Below are 23,911 nucleotides of genomic sequence, written 5' to 3' on the forward strand. Positions count from 1 at the left end.
TTGGGGACTCCGTCTTGAGGGGGACAGAGGGACCCATTTGTCATCCCAACCCATCCCACAGGGAGGTCTGCTCCCTTCCTGGTGCCTGGGTTAGGGACATTGCCAGGAGACTCCCAAACCTAATCCAGCCCTCTGATTATTACCCCTTGCTGGTAATACAGGCTGGCAGGGATGAGATTGAGAAGGGCACCAGGGCAATTAAAAAGGAATTTAAGGCCCTGGGGAAATTGATAGATGGAGCGGGAGCACAGGTGGTGTTCTGCTCAGTTCCCTCTGTGGCAAGGGAGTTCACAGAGAAGTAACTTCATTGAAGTAACTTCTCTGGGTTTGCACAAAACAGTCAAAAACCCAAGAGGCAAGGTGAGCATGACATGGTTTATTGAATGGAACTCTGCTTCTACTATTTACACAGTGAAGGTCAGAGATGCAACCTAGCGAAGCAGAGCAATGTGTCAGCATTCGTACGGCATCTGGAACACCTTCAAATACATTTGAAGCTACTCAGTATAGCAATCACCTGCCCACCACTGATTTCATAAGATTCAAACTTGCTGAAGGATTGCCAAGATGAATATTAAGGATAGTTGAGTTCAGAGAAGAGTCTGAGACGTGAATTCCAAACCCAAAGCATCTGAGGGAAGCGGCAAGAGTTCTGAAGGCAGCTTCCATATTTCCCTGTTCTTATCTCTGTGGAAGGAGAGAGAAAAAATAAATTACGAATCTCAAGGCTGAAACATCCACAGCTTAAACACACAGCACCCTCCATGGCAACCTTGCATTTGCCAATGAGAATGCTGACTTAACCTTAACTGTGTGAACCGTAACAAAATACTTACGTATTAACAATTACTTTTACAGCCTAAAGCTGCCACAAGAAACATGAAGCGATTAGAAATGATGCAACTGATACCTTGAGTAAAGACAACTCCAATTATCATAGCTTATGCAAGAACTTCATGACAAAGGGTCTTCCATCTCATAGAATCATAGAATAGATTGAATTGAATTGAAAGAGACCTTAAAGTTCTAACCCATTCTGTCATGGGTAGGGACACTACTGCTAGCACAAGTTGCTCAAGGCCTCATCCAACCTGGCCTTGAACACCTCCAGGGATAAGGCATCCACAGCTCCCCTGGGAAGCCTGTTTCAGTGTCTCACCATCCTCATAGTCACTAACTCTGTCCTGACAAGCAAAGCATTACATGGTGGCTTTTTTAAAGATCTACTAGACATATTATCAATCTTCTACTAGAGTGAAGAAGGGTCTTGTAATAAAAACATAGTCAATACTTTTCCCATTACACCTTTCAAAAAGTAATTTAACTAAACCTAATCTTACACAGGTTCTCAGCAAGGGTTGAATGCAGTACAGATTTCCAACAGACATACTAACAGACCAACTCATGGCACCAGTAGACTGTTATCTTTTGTTTGGACTGCTCTCTGGTTGTGAATTAGACATGATTCACTGGCTATTTGCATGGCTTTTGCCATGCAGCAGAACACTACAAGCCAGGAAGGTTGTATCCTACTCAGACTTCTGCAGGTTGCTTATTCTAGTGGGTGAACAACAGCACCTCCCAAGAGGTAGGCAGTTTAGCCTGCCACATTTGGGATTCTGTGTGGAAAACACCCTGGTGGTCGGTCTCGGGTTAAAAAGAAACCAGCTTGCACAGTCACTCCTCTTCCCCTTACCCAGCAGAGAGGCGAACCATGATTGTGTGTGGCTACCAGGAGTGCACAGAACAGTCTGTCACTGGCTGAAGTCTCCACCAGGTCCACTCCTGTTTCACAGTAACTTACTGGTTGCAAAAGGGAAAGCATTGCTGACATTTGCAAGTCTCACTGGGTGAGAGCAAACTGTGCTGGCTGCTGAAATGCAGCTTCAAGTACATGCTTGGAAAGAAAACTAAGTTAGATCAACCCCCATCACCACCTACTCCTCAAAATAGCTCTGTGATGAAGTCCAGATTGGTAACTGTACTTTGTAACTAAACCTGTAATGGGAATGCTGGGTCTGCATGCACACACCCTCATGCAGGTAGCCTCTCAGCTGGCAGGGGCAGCTTTAACATTCACAATTGGACAACAAACAAACAAGCAACTCTGCAAATGTACTACCAAAAAAAAGAAAAGCAATCTGTCCCCCAAAGCACGTGGCCAGCTGCCCTTTCTGTGCCACAGCCAGCCCCCCACTTATTTCTGTAGCACAAGAAGTTTGTCACTCTCTGCTTCTGCTGCCTCTTTTATTTACTCTTTATTTATCCTTTTTCCCCTCCCCAGATGAACAGCCAGACACCTTTCCCTCCACCCAGGAAAAGGATAGCCACTCTAAGCTCACTGCTGCTTTCCTCTGTCTTTTTTCCAGCTACAGAGAGTTAGCTGGAGTGCAGCTGCCTAGCTGGAAGCTATTTCTCTTCTAACTAACACAGTACATTTCAGTAAGTAAGGAGCTGCTGAGGGATGCAGGTTTTGTTGTTGCCTGTCTCACCAGGGAGGTGTGGAGCATGCACTGTCGCGTGCTGTCTCTGAGCAGCAAAAACATCTGTGCTGTCAGCTGCAAGATAAGCAGCTATGCACACATGTGAGACACTGCCAACACAGGCTGTACATTAAGATAATGAGGTGAAGCTTAGAAGTGACTGACTGCAGCACCCAGCTTGAGAGCCTGCACCGGCCTCAGACACAAAGCAGTAGGCTCACTGAGGCACCCGAGAGGAACCGCGCTGGACACGGGCACATTTGCACACACAGTCGCACACATCCCTGCAAGTGAGGGGTTTCAGAACACTTTAAGCTCACGCGTCCAGGCTGAGGACAATATCACTAAGGTTACAAAGCAGAAACAACTGTACAGCAGCCCTTACATCTGTCAGAAGCCCCTGTGTGCAAACTCTAGGGAGGAGATAGCAGGATGGAGATCTGCTACAACTGCTGTGTCAAGCACACAAACCCAATGAACTGCAAAGGAAAACAAAGAAATACTTCCTCAAAATGTCCTTTCCAATGCTGCACAGCAAGGTTCTCTCTCAGAAAACCCTTTGGGTAGTTCAGCCTGCACCTCTAATATCCAGCCACACCAACTGAAAGATGCAGTGTTATGGGCCCCTCCATCCAGAAGTTTTTTAGACTGCCTCTGCACTGCTCACCAGACAGGTCCCAATAAACCTGCTCCCTGACAGGCTAAATCCATGTTTGCAGCTCCCCAGGAACCTCCTCTGAGGGGTGTGTGTGGTGCAGTCTGCAGGAGAAATGCAAACACGAATGCAAACTGCTTTTCCACATGTTAATCCGTCTGACTTTCATAGAAAGCTTTAGTGTGGACTGCCAGTGTGGAAATTGGGTTGTGTGCAAATTCAACACAAGCTCAAACCTCAGCTTTTGTCTGCTCACACCTCCCTCACGTTACCACCCACTGGAGGCATGGGTGCTAAACTAAGTCTCCAAATCACAAAACGTCCTCAGTTTGTCTCCTTTTCCTTCCCCAGAGACAAGAAGAGTTGGCCCTTTGGTTTCTTTTCGAATGGAACAGATCAGAGGCTGCCTGGCACAGCCCAGTACACCTTTTAGATTTCCTAAAAGGAAAGCCTCTTTACTAGAGAGGTGCCAAACACAACTGAGATTGAGTCTTCCACAGGTTTACTTCAACACAGCTAAATGGCAAGGACAGCTCTCGTGGAAAAGGGAGCACCTACTGTGTACTCCACAACAATCACAACTTCGGTTTTACCCTTGAGGAAGTGCTCTGGGGTGCCAAGAGCAAGTGGCTCTGGAGAAGCACAGTGTGTGGAGCACCTCCGGCTCATGGGCACTGCCCACTGCCAGGGGTCTTGTTTCATTCAGACACTCTGCTACCAGCTTTTGAGGGAAGCAAAGAGTGTGAAGTGGCAAATGTTGTCCTGAAAGTAAGCATGGTTGTAAAGAAGATTAACACTGAGGTATTGACAACCTTCTACCCCCAGCCCTAAACTGGACTCACAGTTTCATGTATAGGTAAAATGGATGCAGGAGGACACCCAAATACTGACTTCACCTTCACCCTTCCACCCTCCCACCCTCTGTGGCAACAGCTACAGATCCCCTGAATGCCTTTCACAGGATCTCTTGATTCCAAAGGAAGACAAGCCTGTGGAGTTCCCTTTTCTCTCCTTTCCCTTTCCCTTTCCCTTTCCCTTTCCTTTTCTCTCTCTTTACTCTTTTCTCTTTTCTTTGCTTTCTTCTTTTGTCTTTTATTTTCTTTTCAGCTCAGATGTACACAGGTCAGTCTCCAAACTCCAATTAGTTGGCTGGAATTAGAGAACACACCATGTTGGCACATTTCCTGTCAGTTAAAGTTTGGTCATTAAGCAGCAGAAGCTCTCCCACAGCAGTGTCCAGCACCAAGTGTCGGTTGGACCCTGTGCAGCAGAAGGCTCCCTGGTATTACATTAAACTGAAACGAAAGAGGTGCCACAGGCTGACCAGTAGCCACACAACAGGCAGCACAGTTCCTTCACAGGCTTGATGCCGGAAGGGCTCGGCAAACCCAACTCTTCAAGCATGGTCAAATTACATAAAAGACTGTGAAGAAAATGTCTTTTTAGGAGATTAAAACAAAGCCTTGAATTGTACTGAACAGAACTGCAGGATGCTGCTGATACCTCATGTATTTTTAATGCTCTGTGTCATGCAGTGCCTGTCTTTGGTGCAAACTGGGCCTGCTCAGAGGATTACAGGCCACCCTTGGTACCACTGCACAAGTGAACCTGTGCTTTGCCTATGAAATACTTGTAAGTGTTCCCATACAGACAAAAAGATGTGCATTACTATTCCTTTCACCTTCCACTTTGCATTCTTTCCATGTCTCAGAAACCAGACATGTGATTTTCAGAGTGGATAAGCAAGGTAATGGATTTTAAACACTGATTTGAATGGCACTACCTTAAAATAATTAGAATGCCTTCCCGGGTGGAGGCCCAAAGCCGAAAGAGGCAATTCTCCTGAAGAGATCAGTACCACAGGCCCAAGCCTTGCAGCCACTTCGCTGGAATCCTTGTGGGCAGACTGCCAGGAGGAGGCATTCTTGTCTCACCTGTACTGCTGTACTCAGTAGTTAATCATCTTTCGAAGAGCATCGTAGCATTTCCATTTGTCTGGGATGTAGAAAGGCTCAAAGACGTGAGGGAAGGGAGTGTCGTAGCCACATACTCTTGAAATGGGAGCTTCCAAATTCAAAAAGCACTCCTCCTATTAACAGAAAAACAGAAGAAATGATAGTGAGGCCATCACTTTCAGCAAACCTTCTATTTATACCACAGCATAAGTAGTCCAGACTAGAATTGCTTCCTCTTGCCCAAAGGTCCATACTAAAACAACAACTTGCACTAATGTTATTTTCATTTTCTACGTGTGCTGTACTAAATCACAGGCAGGTTATATTTAGTACATCTGCTATACATCCAGATGTGTGCTGCCAAGAAGCAAATATTGTAGGAACAAAGCAGTAAAGAGTTTCTTTCCTGTGCCACTTTTAAACATACAGAAAAATTGCATTTTCTAAGAGTGTGTATTATTTGTTGGATAGATGAATGTCATAGTCAAGCTTCTTTAGATCCTTAGATTATTAAGAGTCTGTCTCAGAAGCACTAAGCAGTTTGGGAAATTATGAATCAGAATTCAAGTGGATTTGCATATCTCTAACCTTTGAGCCTAATCCATGTCCAAAATCCCACAGCTTGTGTCCTATTGAGAGATCAGATTTGGCAATGACTGTGGGAGATTCATTACTCTGCCTAGCAGGGCACAAAATATTACCAATACATCATATCAATCTGAAAGCAGCCTGTGGAAGCAGGGGTAATGACACTAGCTTTAGTAAATAAACAGTGACGTTTCAGTTTTCCTACTCTGAAGCAGCAGAGCGATGGCATGGACCACGAAACTCTCCAAGAGGTAGACGCAGAAATGACTCTGCCAGATGAAATCGATGTTGTGCTAGTTATCAGCTACCCTTCTCTTCTTATCTTTAGCTTATGTGTTTGCTTTCCAGAGCAGATGAATGAGGAGGCAAAACCTGTCTCCTCCCGGCCTCTCCTGTACAGACTGCAACAAATGAACCATCCAGGCCAACTTGGAAGCAGAAGGGAAGGTGAAGGATTCTCTTCCAGTCCTTTTCCACCAGACACGCGAGGGAAGCTGCCAAAGAGCTGTGCTTCTCTGCAGGCAGTGCTGAGGGTTTTCTCAGGCCGAAGAACTGTGTCAGTGCATGTTGCCTTGCAGGCCATGGCAGCCTAACTGCAGCTCACTGCCTCTATACATCCCAGGACTTGGCAGCGCTGATATCACAACTCTGCTCCAGCCACCTTTAGGAGCACTGTGAAGCAGCTTATTGTTGGCAGAGATGGAAGAGGTTGTGTTTTATAAATATCTAGCAGGGCTGGGGCTGGGCTCTTCTCAGCAGTGCCCAGTGACAGGACAAGGGGCAGTACACACAAATCAGAACATAGGAGGTTTCACTCGAATTTAAGGAAAACTTCCTTACTTTGAGGATGATGGAGCACTGCAAGATGCTGCCCAGAGAGGCTGGGCAGTCACCTTCTCTGGAGACTTTCAAAACCCACCCAGACACACTCCTGTGCAACCTGCTGTAGGTGATCCTGCACCAGCAGGGAGGTTGGACTAGATGATCTCGAGAGATCCCCTCCAACCCCAACCACTCTGTAGTTCTGATTGCCTATGGTGTCATTAGATTCAACAGTGAAATAATTCACCTACGAAACATCAGAGTGTGAATAGGTCCAAGGGAAAAATAAAACAATGTAGAGGTTTCTGGAGCTCCCTCTTCAAACATTCCTTTGCTTTGCTTTATTAAAGTGAAAGATGCACAGCCCCAAGCCAGCAGTGAAACCCATGAGGGTAGCCCTCTATTTACACATTGTCGGACTGAAGCCAGGATAGCTCTGCAAAGGCTTACACTCGGATGTGTCTCATGCAGAATGTCACCTGGCAGTAGTTTATCATGGAAAAAGTATTTTTCCTAGCAAACCGATAAACTTCCTGTAACAATACACTGCACAGAATACTTGCAGTTTTTAGGGGACCATCACTGACTCACAGAATGATCTGCACTGGAAGGGACCACCAAAGATGACCTTACAGTGCACATTTTCCCTTCACTGGCCACATCTAAAGTCACAGGGAAATCCTAAGCACATGAGCTTGGCAACACTCTTCTCATCCAGAATGTAATAAAGCTGTTTTTCACTCCTGAGCAGATTCCATCTGGGTTCCAGAAGAAAAAATTTCACCATGAGAGCAATCAGAGATTGGAATCATCTCCCAAGGGAAGTAGTGGATTCCCCCACAACGGTCAGTTTAGAGACTCATCTGACAGGGTACTGGGCCAGCTCATGTTAACTGCACTGTCACCTAGAAAGCTTGGAGCAGATGATCCTTGGGAACCTTTCAGCCTGGCATTCTGTGATTCCGTGGGTTTTTGACTTGCACCAGGTTGGCAGCAGGAGAACTCACAGAATCATGCTGCCATGCACAGAACCACAATCCTGCCATTTGCTAAGTATTTGGCCCTCCAAAAAATAATAACTCACAAATCCATACATTCTGCTCATGACTCATAAGTGGTCATGGAAAACAAGCTTAAGGAAATATCTTAATAAGATGATTTAGATTTTTTTTTTCCTCATTAACATGTGAGGTGGTTTGATAGAAGATCCTTTTGACTTCATCAGCTGTGCTTTGGATACCCTACAAAGGTTTGAAGCCTTTGTAGGGTTTCACTTGTAATGATGTACTAAGTTTGGGCCCAGCTTTGTTTAAAACGTAAGTAATAAAGCTTATCAGTTCATAGAACTTTGATTTATCTCATCTCTCATTTACGTGACAATATATTAAGCTGTCCATTAAACTCAAATTAAATCAAGGTTTTTCACGAAGTTCCAGAATAGGAAACTGCTTTCTTGACAGCACTGATTGTGACCTGAGAAAACGAGATGACATTCTTCAGTAGAGAGCATTACGCCGTGAAAAGTCATTGCATTAGCAAATCTCTATCCTCATACCAAAATTAACTACACAGACTACAGACATATTTCTAACTCATCTTCCCTTTGGAGAGCTTCAAGAGCACTCAAGTCATCAAACAGCCTGCTTAACAGAATTCTTGTCCTTACTGCTTCCAGTTAGGCTGTGTGATGGTTTGGGAGTTACCCACCCCCCCACACACAGTGAAATCACCCAGACTAGACTCAGCCAGCTGGAGTTAAGGAATGTTTACAGCTTAGAACAATTCACAAGCAGACATATACACAATACACACAAATATTTACAGCTGTACACAAGTTAAAAGCAATACCGAAACACAAATCCTTCCCAAACCCAATCAGATTGCCGGAAGGCTCTTGTCCCAAACCTCCTCCTCGCTCTTTCCCTCCCTTCAGAAATAACCAGACCAATCTCCATATATCTCATGTGATAAATGTGTGGAGATCTGAGGTGAGATGTCAAAAAGACAACAAGAAGGTTAGGGGAAATAAAGGCTTAAGCTGGGTTGGAGTTAAGGCAGAGGCATCCAGACACAGACTGCCAGAGAGAAGGCACAGAACTGAGAGCTAACTGAGCAGTGCCTTATCTATATTTTGAGTAGTTGTGTTTCTCAGCAGAACAAAGAGTGACAGTAGTCACTGCTGGATCTTTTCTTTCTTCTCACAGCTAAGGATTTAATTTCTCTCAGTAGAACATTCCAATTAGCCTCCAACCAGCATGGGCTGTAGGAGAAATGAGAGTCCACCTCAGCCTAGCTGTGATGTTGCTACATCTGCTGTACAGACTGCTGCGCTAGATTCTCTTGCACCTGTGCAACCACATTCTAGAGAAGCATGACGGAGAATACTACACAACACCCACCTATTCTTAAAGACTAATTACAGGCATACGTTGGGCAAGTCTATCCCAACACGCCCTGCTGCATTTAAAAGAATGACAGAAGACAAACACTTTAAATTAGGTCGATCTACTCCATGCAGCTTGGGCACAGAAGGACTGCTACTGGCCCAAAGCCTTCCTGCACAACAAGGGAATTCAAGTCTGCAGCCTTCGCTAAGTCCCTGCACATGTCAGAGAGACTGCTTGAGCAACCTGGTCTTTCAAGGGAAGGTTTCTGGGCGTCTTTCAAGGGAAGGTTTCTGGGTGTCTTTCAATGGAAGGTTTCTGGGTGTCTTTCAAGGGAAGGTTTCTGGGTGTCTTTCAAGGGAAGAGGCGAGGAAAAGAACTTCATCGAATGGTTCCAGGAGTAAAGTAGTAGGCATGGGATTTCTGAGTCAGTGTGAAATGTCTGAAACACAGCCCTGGAAATCAGTATGATAAAATGATGCTTCTTTAGCAGAACACCCACTGAATTCCAAAAGTCAACTGGACAAAAAAAATAGAAAAGTTCAAGTTTTCAAAGATTCAGACAAAACATGAAACTCTTGTTTCTGCTTTCTAACTGCAGAGGTCAAATTCTACTCCCAGTTACTGCACGTGACCTTTGCCAATCACCTTAAATTGTCTGGATTACACTCAAAGCCTCCTGGAAAAGACATTATTACATTCTATAGGGGCATTTAGTGAGTTGCATTACTTTAAGTCAACACTTTATGTGTGAAATATGTTTAGGAAGGCTTTTTGAAGTAACTTAAAAACACAAGCTTCCCTGAAGATGTGTTCCTGGTAGCCACTGCAATCAGGCAAACGTCTCACCCACACCACTCTTCTGCCTTCATTTTTAGCACAGACGCTGAAACTAAGGACTTGGTAGGTGTTGCATGATCATGTTAGAATTGCATCCCCTGTTCCTGGACACACCTCGCTTCTTCTCCAGAGCCCAATTCTAGTATGCTAAGATGCACAACTTTACCCCAGTTTGTTTTAGCTTTAAGTGTACCTTTCACTTCTTTGAGAACTCTGAGGTACAACTGAGAGTTGCAGGCATTTTGTACAGTGATACAGCTGTACAAAAAAGGTGACAGGACAACAAATCCACTAGCGGATGCTGCTGAAAGAGAAAACCTCGTTGCTCATCCTTCTGCAACACACGGAAAATAAAGCAAGCTGGGCTGCAGTTGAGGGGAAGTGTTTTTAGGCATCTAGCCAAGAAGAAAATAGTTAAAAGAGTTTATTGCTTCAGATCTTCCTTCCTCTGCAAGGAATCTCTACCGTTCCACATCCTCAGCAAACAACCCTCCAGACACAAAGGCTTTGCAAGTACTGGTACGGGAGAGCAGCTAACATGAGGCTAGCGAGACAGAGCGCTCCGAACCGAGACCCTTCCTCCTGAGCATCCTGTTCTAGTCAAACCCTAGGTACTTCCGTATCTTTTGGATCAATTTCATCTTTCCCCTGTGACTCACACGAATTGAAAACATAAAACATAGTGAAAAGGGCATATATATTTTCACTTGTGAATTCTGCTGCTCTGTCAAATACTCCCTGAGGTGAGAAAACCTCCCTTTAAAATGAAGTATTTCTGCAACATTCAACACGCTGAGGACCCTCCCTGGCCAGTATCCTTTTGCAATACACCAGGTGATCCAGAGTACTAAGTGCTACAAGAACATCAAGCAACTGCTGAGCTGCTAGCTGAGGACACTGACTTTTCCAACTCCTTTTTTCAGTACAGGAGTCTATTTTCTATAGACTGACAAACAAAAAATTAGAGTTAAGCATGACATGAATAAGCAGAGTTTGATGGACATTTTAGTGCTTCTTTTGGTGTTACAGTAATACAACAACAAGCAGACTAAACACCAGGTTAAAGCCCATTCCACAAGTCGAGACGTAGTATTTTCCATACAAGCACATTTCTCTTCATGCCCACCTTACCTACAGCAGTTACACTGGAAACTCAGTGACTAGTTGCAAAGGCTTAGTTCAGCTGTCTCTGTCAACCATAAATCTGAGTTTTGCCTTCTCATCTATAGAACACAAAACTGAAAACCAGCCCACACATACAGTAACTTTTCAGGGGGCAAATGTGTATTAGGTTAGGGTTTCACCTTCTGCTCTGCTGTTTTTCTTCTGATTTACAGACGCTGTCAAATGAATGTGAGAGAGAACTGATTCCGTATCAGTAGCTGTGGATGAGTGCTACATTTAGATTGTCTGCTACTTCAAGGTTCTAAGTGTTCAACTGTAATTTACCTACTACTGCAGGAATTAATTGTATTTATTTATATTACATCATAGGTACTTATTTATGAGTTAGGGGTGTGTGGGTGTTTTTTGGGGGTGGCTGTTTGGTTTTTGATGGTGGTTTTGGTTTTTTGGGGTGGCTTTTTCTTGTTTTGAAAGAGAGGGAACATTTTTTTCCCCAATAACTTGGCCATTTTTGTCTTAAAACACTTCAATAAATCTCTTCCTGACAGTAACAATAATGACTTTTTTCCCCCATAAAACTCTGCAACAACATGTTGTAAACCTTTAACTTCTAACAAAGAATTTTCTCCTTTTTCAGATCATCCTAAAACAATCCTTTTATCACTTAGCACAGCTTGGAGTAATGAATTTTGTTTGTTACCAATTTTATTAATTTATATAATTAATGTTTTATCGGATAGGGAGAATCACCAAGTTAAGAATATATCAGCAATTAAGGAAAAAAAGCCCAAACAAATGAAAGCCAAGAAACACTCAGAGGGAAAAAAATCTGTGTAGCTCATTGGCTTCTTACCATTAGAAAGCAATGAAGGGTAATTTTTTTCTGTACAGAACTGAATTACATAAAGCAATATTCATAACATTAAATGCACTGCAGAAAATAATACTGTAAGAGAAAATGAACTACTTCCAAACAATTCCCATCCCTCTGAAATCCATCATGCTGAAGAATTTACTTCAGCTATCTTTAATCACCAGCAGTACATTTTTCAGCTGTGAGGAGATTTCTGATGGCAGCACTCTTAGAATTCAAATAGGTACAACACAGCACAACGTTTTAGGAGCAACAGTTGTCCTTGTTTTAATACTTGGACACATTAATATTTAAAGCTTTTTGTGTTATCTCTGAGGTGCTGTGTTATACTAATTTTGAATTAAAGAGGAAGACTGATACACCAGATTGCTGCTCTAGTATCTTTGCTAGAAGAGACACAGAGTGCAGGGGTGCTGGAAAGGTTTTCTTTGTCAAAAGAAATACCCAGGCTTGGGTGGGGAGAATGGGGACAGTTAATATGAATTCCTTCCATACAACATACACTCACGGTCAGAAAACATATTTCTACTTGATATTATAGATGGAAAAGGTTTCCAGTAAGTGTTCAATGAATCTGGGGAGGGGAAGAAGAAAAAAAAAAGTTTCAATTGCAAGCAATGCAAAAGGAAAATGATGCAAGTGGAACTAACTCAGCCTTGTAACACAAACATTCTTCATACTAAAGCCAGTCTCTTAACCTGCTCTCCTCAGGCAGGACAAACTCGGCTGTGCAGTTCCACCAGAACTTAGGTCGCTGTGGCAGCCGTGGGGTGGGTGCTGCAGTCCCACCAGAAGAAGCTAGGTCATTGTGGCATCTATGGGGTGGGTGCTGCAGTCCCACCAGAAGAAGCCAGGTCGCTGTGGCAGCCGTGGGGTGGGTGCTGCAGTCCCAGCAGAAGGTAGGTGGCTGTGGCAGCCATGGGGTGCAGACACAGCGCCAGGCTTGCGGCCAGTGCTGCAGACAGGGGTTCTCTTGGCGGTGCTGCGGGAGTGAGGAATTCCCCAGCTGACTGAAATGCTAAATGAACGTTTCGGGGAAAACCCGACAGGACCATATGCAATTCTTTTCCATATTTTTCTTGGATGCTCTGTTAACTCTCACTGCAGATATATGTATCTGCATGCTTTGCTCCTGGCACATCGTTAGCTGATGAAAGTAATGACACAGAAAGGATGGTTTAATTCAAGTTGCTGGAGAAACATTTATGTTGCACATTTTTCCAGACCACTTGCAATTCCTTTATATTAAAAAATAACCAGTTTGCTCTGTTAAGTTCATTACTTCCATTTGACAGAAAGGAATGCGCATAATTAGACAAGTAAAGCAAATGAAGACAACGTTGCCTTCATTGTCACTTGCATCTCTGGGAGCTGTCAATGCTCAGAGAGAATGTGACCAAAAATTCAGGACAGAGTTGGTGTTGTGAGCTGGATTTGATTCTAAAAATCCAAATGCATTCTTTCCAGGGTGCTGTACCTTTGGTACTTCACTTTGGCTGCCACAGACTGCTTTACAGGAATCACTGCTTACGAAATACTTGCAGTGAATTTAAAGGGTTTGGCAGTTTCCAAAGGAGAGAGCTGAAACTAACTTTTTCAGCTTCAATAGGTTGTGGCTGCCAGGAGACCCCGAGAGACAGGTTTGTCCATCTTAGATTTTACAGAGAGTCTTTCATTTACAAAAGACAGCCCCATCAAGCCTTGAAGACTTTTATATGGAGTGAAGAATATTTAATTTCTTACTTATCTAATATCACTTTTAGGCTTTAGAGCTGCATTGCTTGAGACAAGAGCAGCTCTCTCACTAAGGGCTGTCTGTTGCAGCTGTTATTCATGGGTGGGTTTGCAAACTGCCTTTGAACTTCGTTTTGGCCAGTCTCACAAATGAGCAGAAGAATATTCAACAACACAAGACCAATACAGTTTGTGAAATTCTCTTTATCAGGTTTAAAGCACAGCCACTGCAACAGACATTGGTGGCAACAGCACTGCTGCTGACGGAAGCAGAGCCTTGGTCAGCAGCTTAGCTGTCTTGGTAGAGCTGCACCAAAAAGCAGCACCTCATTCTCAAGGTGAAACCCAGAAACCAAACACCCTTCTGCTTATTTCAAACAGTTTACACTTCTCACAAGAGAAGGCAAAGAAATAAAAAGCAGGTTTTATTTCTTCCCATCCTATGGTTTATGAAAAAAGGTTAAGAGTTCCACGAAAACGTGACCCCGTTTAAATCCAACCTGACGGAGGCCAGCACTGGAAATGAACTGCATGCAGTTCAGAATGCCATACGGATGGGAACTGAGTTCTTCCCAGGAGCTTTGTCCTCTGCATTGTTTAGGACACGAGGTACACCTGCCAGCATGACTCCTCCACAAGATGAACGGCACAGGACGGACGCACTAGAGAGGATGTAACAGGACTCCCAGACTGCTAGGATACCCTACTGCCTTAACTGAGCCATAGCAATGGCCTTTGACAACGAGGGGGGTGGGTGTAACCTGCCCCCCCTGCTTAAGAAATCACCCAGAGCAGGCTCAGCCAGCTGGAAATTAAACAATAAAATTTATATTTACATCTCAGCACAATATACAAGCAGGTATTTGCAAGATATACAGTTGTGTGCAGAAATAGACAAGTTAAAGGTGATACAGAAACACCCTCACCCTTTCCAGAAATAGTGCCCCCAGTAGGCTCCCGATCCAAACCTCCTTCCCCCTCCCTCTTTCCCTCCCTTCAGAAACAACCAGATGAACCCACGTATCTCTCATGTGATAAAGCTGGAGAGCTGAGGTGAGTTGTCAAAAACACGACGAGGAAGTTAGAGAGAAAAGGGTCAGGTGGGTTAGAGTTAAGGCAGAGGCAGCCACCGAGAGCAGACTGCCAGAAAGAAGGCACAGCCAGAAGCAAGAGCTGAGAAGTATGTGAGCAGTGTCTCATCTCTATTTTGACTAGTTGGGTTTCTCAGCAGAAGAATGGGTGATACAGGGTACTTGCTGCTCTATTCTTTCTTCTCACAGCTAAGGATTTAATTTCTTTCATTAAAATATTTCAGTTAGCCTCAAAGCAGCACAATCATTTTTCACCACAATTTCCTAACTTACTCTTCACACAACAGGGCTGCGCTGCTGTGTGGCTAGAAAGAACAATGCCAACAAACTAAACAAGTGGACAAGCAACTAAAATAATTTCAAATAACCCAAGGTCTCTAAAACATTACTAAAAATGATACCTTGTTCATCTTTCCAGCCACAAAATGTTATTAACTCAGCACTGTTACAAAAAACTGAGGAACTTTCATTCTCCAGGGTTTAATGCAGCATCTAAAGGGTCCTCACACCTTGTCTTAATTCAAAAGCTGCTCTACACAGGAAGATCAGAGGCCACAACGTTTTAATTTACCTCTAGACCAAAATGCACAGGTCAGCATTATTGACCTGATTCTGAAGTGTCAATGACCTGCACATATTAAAACAAACACATGGGTCCTGTGAAATCCTCATCGAGATTTAAGAACAAAATTAGAGGTAAAGGTTATTTGTGTATTCTAAGAGTCTTGCTGAAATTTTCATTGGATTAAGACCAAGTATTTGGTCTATGTTTTAGAACTGACTGTTTAAATAAATTTCATGCCTAAAATGATTCTGTGAGCTTTATTTTTACACTAAGTCAAATGAAATTTTAATCCTACCTCCACTAATGAACTTTCTGAGTTACAGCTAAAGCTGTAAAGCTTTTACATAACCTAATCTATCCCTTCCACTGATGTTATCAACTGTAAAGGGAATTTCTTAAGGAAGAAACAAAGCAGTAAGTACTCACACAGCTACCTTAGCTACAGTGAAGCACCTGGCATGTTTCTTCTTAAGCACACATGGCCAGCACCCAAAACACAGCTGCCACAAATGAAATACAAAAATAAGCTACTGGTAATGCTAGGCAGAGGGAACTGCCACCTGGGTCAAGCAGAGATTCTCCTTCCCTCTGCTGGACTGCTAAATAGCACGAATGAAAATGCTTCCCCCTCGTAAGCATGCTAAGACTTGCTTCCTCGGTTCATTCCAGAAGTGGAATTATTGCTGAGAGTGATCTACCGACACAAGATGCATTCTGCAGGGCTGGCCATCACTAGTAGACAGCACTCAGTCTCACAGCTGTAAACCACAACTACAGGACAGGTTACTTTACTGAGTCTGATTCTGTGAAGCTGAAGAGCAAACAGCAATCCTCATCTCCCTCCCCTGCAAAAAGCCTTTTATAGCTCTTAAGTAGGCATGTGTAAGAATTAGATCCACCTCTTGTCATCTGAGCCTGTCAATACTTCACATGTTTTTTTAAGCACACCCTGCTTTTGGTTTCACATTGTAGCATATCCCGAGTCACTGGCAGTCACAGAGACTCTGATCCACGGCATGCAAAAGGCAGCACGGAGAAACCAAAAAGCAGAATGCTCCAGACAGCTGAGCTTTTCCTTAGGCTTCTTTAGGCTTCTTTCCTTTGCTCATGAGCACTGTTTGAGTCTGATTTCCCATCACATGGAGTCACTACTGATGGCAGAAGTCAGGGATTTCCAAGCTTAATGATCCTGTGGTTCTGTTGGTGGTACACAGTTGAAGAGCAGGTACCTGGCAAACTACCTCTTTTGCCCCACAAATAAGCTCCAAGCTTATTTAAAAGGGAAAAATTATTAGTTTCCAGCTATATAAACTTGTACTCCACCTGATCAGACTACTCTTTCTGCTTTTGACACCTCCAGCATCATCCAGATTCATTACAGAATTTTAATATTCTTTATAGTATTAATAATAAAGATTTAGCAAGACTTACAAATCACTACTAGCAGCCTCTTACAACTTGGCATGATTTTTGAGGGTCAAACATTCTAGAGCCTCCTGGTTCCATACCTTGCAGTTCTACTACTGCCAAGACTTTGCAGTTTCAGGATCTGCTCTGCCAGGCTCAGCTGGCACAGCATATGCTTCCTATGTGAAGCCCAGCAAATCCAGTGACAAATGAAGTGGCAGAAAACATCAGAACACAACTCCTGAAGAAAACTAGCACTTTATGCTTCTAGCAGGGAACGGGGAGCTGGGAAGATGGAAAGCTGGTGTTGAGGAAAGAACACCACCTGGTACAGGAGTTGGTACAGGGCTTCTCTCGCTCTGCCCAGGGACTACATTAATCCTGGATTTTTCAAGTGCCAGTTGTACAAATCCAGCCAAGCAGTTCTGCTAACAACTGTAAGTAAGAGTTCAGGAGACACTGCAGGCATGGATTTATGTCACTGAAGATCAAAAAATCATAGAATCACAGAATGCATCAGGTTGGAAGGCATCCTTGAAGCTCATCTTGTCCAATCCACCTGCAGTGAACTACATCAGACTGCGCAGGGCACACCAAGCCTGACCTTGAGTGTCTCCAGGGATGGGCCCTTCACCACATCTCTGGGCTCTCTGTTTCAGTATTTCACTACCTTCTCCATAATACCCAACCTAAACTCTACCTTGTCCTAGTTTAAAACCATTGCCCCCAGATCCAGCTTTTGGTACTTCACGCTGTACTCTGCCATGATCGAGACTACAAACATGCTCTCAAATGTCTTCTTTTGTGGTTGAGCCAAAATCAAGCAAAAAAGAAAGAGAACTGAAGCTCAGATGTAAGGCATTATTGTCACAGTTTCTCTCTGCTAAGGACTCAGAGACACTCCAGAATTATGGGGTTGTTGGCTGCATAGTTTCCTACCCTTCGTAAGATCAATATCATTTTGCACACTCCACAGAAAACCAGAGGTTTGAGCAGTGCTCTTTGAACAGTGTATAATTTTTCAAGATTTTTCTACTTATTTTACTGGTCACCACAAATTATATAGAGAAATAAAAGCTTTGCTTTTAGCAGTTAGTAAACTACTTCAGCCTAGAAGACCCTCAGACCAAAGCATGCAGTGCCTGACGTTTACAGTAACATTGTGACCAAAAGGACTGAAAGTCAAGTTGCTGCTTTCCAGCTCTCTTACCACGCACAAGTTTCCAACTAGCCAAGCATGCTTTAAAGTTGTTTCTCCCAGTGAGTACTGTTTGCACCTTGAAAGAGCTGTTGTCAAGAGCACTTCCTCATTTCTTCTCCCAAAACTGGGAATATGAAACATGTCTCTGAATTTCTCAGTTCTAACCAGTGTTCACTCCTCTCTCTGCTGTTTACATGTCATGTTAAGTTGGTTAGTAGGAGAAAAGCTCAAAACTTCACTTTTTATGCGAGTACAAGTACCCAAATCTAATTTGAGTGGTTGTTCACTCTGGTCACCCCCGTTCAGATTTTTCCTTTCCTCCCTGTGGTGGAGGGACAGTTGAGTCAGAGAAATAGCATGAGTGAAGGGCTTCCTGAAAGCTAACCTTATCCTCATACTTCCACAGTTAGTTTAAAGCCTGTATTAAAGTGGTAGGCAATGTAAAAAATAAACTCTTAAGCTGTGCTCAGGTTTACTCTAAAGATGAGTGCTCTAAAGATGCTTTCTTCCACCCAAAAGGTGACAATCCTAGTAATTTCTGATCCACAAACACAAGCCTCAGGTGCAAACAGAAGAATAAAACAGATCAGTAAAACAGAAAGTCCTGAATTCTGTAAACCTAAGTCCAAGAAGGCTTCAGGGACCTTAGGGAAGTATTACACAGCCTCCCCATCTCCAGAGCATCTGGTACGTCTGAGATGCGTCTGCATTCCAGGCTGCACAGTGACTGCGAGTACTGCTTCACTGCCCTCAAAGCATCACTCATTTTAGCAGCACTGTCCCTGTCTCACACCTGATTGTGCTCAAATTCCACCACCTAAATGCTCTACAGCCCAAACCTGACAGGGAGTTGTGCTCTAGGTAAGGCTAGCGAATGGCACCACATTAACACCAGAAAGCAGATCACAGACACCTTTGCCCAAGGTTGCTCGGTGGTGGCCAGGCCAGGGAGAATGTGACATCTGCAACACAATCCCCAGGTATGGCAGCTGCTCTGCAACAAACAAAGGCAAGACCACCACCCTGTTCACTACAGAAGGTTCTCCTGTGAATACAGCATCACTCCCAAACAGCTAGAGAGGGGTAAAATTGGAAGGAGGAACATGCTTACTGTGCCACCCCAAAAGCCACAGTGACACTGAACAGCACAAAGATGACACTTCTTCCCCAAGGCCAGAGTCCTCACCTCAGGGATGGCAGCTCCTGAATTCCTGTTCCTCTTCACACATACATCTTATCCAATGGGTGGGAATGCAAAGCAGAGAAACAGCTCAAGGAAGAAACTCAAACTTTCCATCAAGAAGGTAAATTTGCCAGAAACTCCACTTGGAAAGACAGACCCAGTCCCTGACAAACCACCTGGTACAACTGCTTTGACACTAGCATTTTCTGACAGAACAATGTTTTGTCCAAAGATCTAGGGCCAGTCCTAAAGCAGAGGCACTTCATGGGTTTCTGCACATCTTTTACAGCTCATCTTAAAGAAAAGCACACAAACTGTGTTAGGCTGAGGGACAGATAGGTCATGTTTCTACTCAGCTACCACATAAATGAAATGAGATGCTTCTCTTGAGTAACACCAGTCAAAGCTAGCCACCCAAGGGGCCTTCCAGGATTTAATTACCAAACCTTGGGCTTGCAGATAACTTCTTTTCTGTGACAACGCTGAACAGTGTAAGTAGCAGCAGCCAATCTTAAAATACTTTAGGATTCCTCCGTCTCAGCTGTCCAACAAAAGCACGGCGCCTCCCCGTTATCCTGCGGGATTTAAGGAGCGGGTTTTTCTGCTGGGGTTTGGGTTTGCTCCCCCTTAACTTTCTGCAGGAACACCACGTGAGTTGTCTTTGGACTCACAAACCCAAAAGCTGTTTCTTGTGTGCTTTTTTGATTCCACCATCCCCACCGTTCCTGCCTGGCTGCTGGAATATCTTCGGTCTGAGGCTTCACGATTCGAGGCAGCTCTGTTAGAAGAGCCGAACGCTAAAGCAATCCACTTACACATCTGTTTATGCTGCGCCAAAGCTTTTGTACACTGAGATCAGGTTATAAAGCACATGGAACCAGATCTGTGTTTCGGCTTCAGCTAACAGACCATTCACATTCAGCAAATTGCTTCAAAATCAGATGGCTGCACTTCAATTTTACAGTCTGTGGATATTTATAATTATATTATACCCTGACCTATTTTTTCACTGAATTAATTACTTTACTTGGCAGAAGGTACAAATGTAATTTCCATTCTATCATTCAAAACTATGTTTGACTGTAAAACCTAGGAACAGCTGCAGAAAGAGAAAATTTTACTTTAGTTGTAAAAAGAAATTTAAAAATCAGAAATGAAAAGTTAGAGAGTCACAGATGTCAAATCATAATGGATGTGATCATTTTTACACATGGAAAACCGAGGTTTCGGGTTGACAATGCTCCCATCAGCGGGAGTTTTAATTTAACCTGGTTTATTTAACCTGGTTAATACTGGTTTTGTGAACAGTTAACCCATGATATGTTCACTTCTGCAATCTTCAGAATCAAATTTAATAATCTGCTAAAAGCAGATCAGTTTGGTGTAACAAGGATCTATTTTAAATGATCTGCCTGTATTTAAGCTCTGTTGCATTCCGTAACCTGCTGTACAGTCTCCTGCTCTGAAGCAGGCATAGCAATGGCTTGCAGATCTCAAAACTGCAGTGCTACTACAAACCAGAGCGCACGGAAGCAATGAGCTCGACTTGCAATCATTTTATGCTGTGTTTATAGAAAACAAAGCTTTAAACAACACTTACTTGAAATGCTGATACTTTGCAAATGTGCTTGCCGAACACATAAAGAGAACTGGAGATAACTTCTTATCTCCTAGAGCTGAACTATGCAGAGAAATATGCTGAGGTAGTAACAAACCCAAATGTGCTCTCTGGAGTAGGTATCAGAACTGTTAACTAATATTTGTACAGAAAGACATCTCAATTATTTCGTTCTTACTTTCACTGAGCACCTTTCTGAATTCTTCCTACTATGCCAACAAAGATTTGGCTCAGAATTGTCAGCAAAATGTTGCTTAAATGTTACCAGCCCCGGTTCTGTGAGCTGTCAAATGCTTTCCACCTTTACTTACAGCCCTCACACCTCAGCGAGAGACGACAGCAATAAACAACACGGAAGGGTCGGGGCTGCATTTCCTTCGCGTCAGGGGAACCGTATCAAAGGCATTAATGCACAAAAGTTATTCTATTCATTGAGCCTATCACAGTCCACTAAACTGTGCATTTAAAGCAAGAAGTCTTTCATTCGTCAGATAACTTTCTGGTTGTGTTTTGTGTGCTCTGGCAGGACTCCAGCTCACCCCCACGGCTATTTCGGCCGCGTAGCAGACAGGCATCCACGCTGCCGACCACTTGCACTTGTGCGGGGGCGCCTGCTCAGGCTTTCCCCACCTTGTCCCTGCCTCGACTGGCGCGCAGCAGCCAGCCCGGCGCTGCTCGGCAAGCCAGCCCCGAGAGAAGCCCTGCACCAGCCTGCTGCACTACACCGGTCTGTGCCCGCTCTTCCAGGCTGACCGACTTCAGAACTCCGGCGGCAAACACCTGTGGCCTCTCCAGGCAAGGGACTTCCCGCCCCACCGCTCCCGCCCCACTCAGCATCACCGCACCGCAGTTTGGCAGGTTAAAACACCTAAAAGCAGTTTTGGTCACTCAGAAGTCACTGCATAAATTTGTGCTACTCTGTTCCCCAGAGGGAGCAGCAGCGACTGCACCTGAGCATTACCTGAAATAATTTCAGGACACATTTTGGACAGTGAAATATTTAATTTAAAACTGTTTTGTCGACCTTTAGAGTGGGCAGCTTCGACCTCAGCTGTCTACTTCAGAGCTAGCACCTGCGCTGAGTGCCTGCGACCTTCCTGCTCTAGGGGAGAAGCCAGGCCACTCCCCAGGGCCAGAGGAGTCTCAGGGAGCACTGCATGACCCAGGACTTTGCTTTGTGACTGCAGAGGAGTTTACCGCAGCAAAATTTCTTTGCGTCCACCTTGAATGCAGCCCAGGAAATTGTCCAGTCATGTTGCAATCCAGTAAAAACATTAAGTTCCAATTTTACAACAAATTATTGACATCATATTTAAGTTACTCAAGCCATAAAGAACACAGAAGTACTGGCAGGCTGCACACAACTACCACAAGCCCTGGTCAGCCTAGCAGTTGCTCGCTGAGTGAAGTGATAGCTTTATTTCTCATACAGCACATTAAATCAATGCATGCTGGCAGAAGTCACCATAGACTAGGTCTTAAATCAAGAGAGCCACTGAAGAGCAGCTGAAAACTGTCCAGCTTCATCTTATGGCATAGCTGAAACAAGATCAAAGAAGGCAAGATGAAATAAGTGACTCTGTCCTGGCTTTAAAGCATAAAGACAGAGTCCTCTTCTATTTTTAATTCCCATTTGGGGGTATTTTTACATATATAATCTTCTCAGTCCACACAGTGACCAAAGTTAGTAAGTTAAGAGAGGAGCCACCTTTACACCATAGCTTCAACCACATTTATTTATTTTGATGTGTTTTGTATGCTGGTCCTCCAGAATTCAAGTTGTGTCCCATCCTTTTCTCCTTATGGCCTTTCCAAAGATTTCTTGTGCTCCCCTGAACTTGGTTCCTCTTTGGGATTCCATTCTCAACTCCAACCCTATTTCTTTCTAGTAACATTAGTGAGAGAATTAGAGCAATTGCTTTGAGCAGAAATTCAGATTTCCAAGTCACTGTTTCAAGCTATCTGATAGCTCAGTCGCCGGGCAGATGTACTAGACCAGTCAAGCTCACCACTGCAAGGTGCTCTCACAAAACAAGGAGCTGTAAGCACAGGAAATTAAAGTTTCTAGATACTTAGGAAACTGTATCTTAATAGATCATATACAGAGCAACTTTAATGAAAATGCTACTCTAGATTAAATGCTAATTTTGATTAGGTTTTGGACCCATAAATACCTATTCACACACTCATACATGAGAGCTTTCCCTCACTAAGTGCAAGTCCTTACTTTATAGCAATCTAGAGATACATAGATATACTCAAAGGTATGTATGTGTAAAGGGTAGCTGCTGCTGCTTCTAGTTAATTTACATTCCACAACTCACATCATACTACTAGTAGATATTGCCCTCAGTGCAAAATTCTCCATCATCTCTACATTTAAAGCTAATCTCCACAGCTGGCCTTCAGGCATGCTAATCTCAATCCTAAAGAGATGCTTTACCTTACTGGAAATATTCATAGCATCACAGAATGTTGGGGGCTGGAAGGACCTCTAGAAATTATCAAGTCCAACCCCCTGCCAGAGCAGGATCACTTAGGGCAGGTCACACTGGAAAGCATGCAGGAGGGCTTGGGAAGTCTCCAGAGGAGTCTGGGCAGCCTGCTCCAGTGCTCCATCACCCTCCATCTTGACACCCGCCCCTCAGATATTTATGGACATGGATCAGGTCCCCTCAGTTTCTCCTCTCCAGACTAAAGTCTCAGGGCTCTCCATCTTTCCTCACAGGAGAAATGGTCAAGTCCCACAGTCATCCTCATTATTAAACATACTGAGAGAACCCAAAGCACTCAAGTGTCTTCTGAAACACTGCAGTGATCCTGTGATGTGGCAACAAGTCTGACATCTGCTCAGGAGATAAACTGTTTGGCTCTGAATTGACAAACCTGTGTGTCTCTACGTGCCAACTGCAAATCGTTTATCGTGACCATGTCTCATTTCAACAACAAAAGCTCTGAAAACAGATGTGCTGTCTTCTGAACGTTTCTGAGTTGGCTGCAGAGATGCCATTGGCACATCTTACTTAAAACTCGAGGCTTGCAGCATGTCACTCCTACCAGACACAGAACTCACCGGTCATCCTTGGTAAACAATGTGGTGTGTTCTCTGTGGTTTTTGTTTAGTGCAGCTGTCTGTTACATCCCCCCTCTAAAGGTAGAACTCCCTTACCTCAGCTTAAAACATACTCTATAAAAATTAGTTTCACCTGCTAAAAAAATATTTGAAGAGCAAATCTGACCTTAGTCTATAGAAACTGAGTATCCACAACAACAAATTTAAATTCCCAGCTAATCTTCAGCACATTTGCCTTTGGAAAACATTCACATCCAAGCACAGACTCGTGCAGAGGTGAAGAGGAAATACAAATGTAAGCAATTCAGCAATG

At 43.8% G+C, this 23,911-nt stretch overlaps 1 protein-coding gene across 1 annotated transcript in view; it reads right to left on the reverse strand.

The window, feature by feature from the left end:
• Positions 1-356: 356 nt before the first annotated feature.
• The window catches only part of BCKDHB (branched chain keto acid dehydrogenase E1 subunit beta), an 89,368-nt gene continuing 65,813 nt past the window's right edge, over positions 357-23,911 (reverse strand). Inside the window, exons 10-11 of the mRNA XM_064169321.1 lie at positions 5,073-5,227; positions 357-687 (exon numbers count right to left, since the gene is read on the reverse strand). Coding sequence (XP_064025391.1) covers positions 5,087-5,227 — 141 coding nt within the window. The 3' untranslated portion in view covers positions 357-687; positions 5,073-5,086. The remainder of the gene's footprint in view (positions 688-5,072; positions 5,228-23,911) is intronic.

The sequence above is a fragment of the Pogoniulus pusillus genome, chromosome 31 (genome assembly GCF_015220805.1).
Source record: "Pogoniulus pusillus isolate bPogPus1 chromosome 31, bPogPus1.pri, whole genome shotgun sequence".
Lineage (NCBI taxonomy): Eukaryota > Metazoa > Chordata > Aves > Piciformes > Lybiidae > Pogoniulus > Pogoniulus pusillus.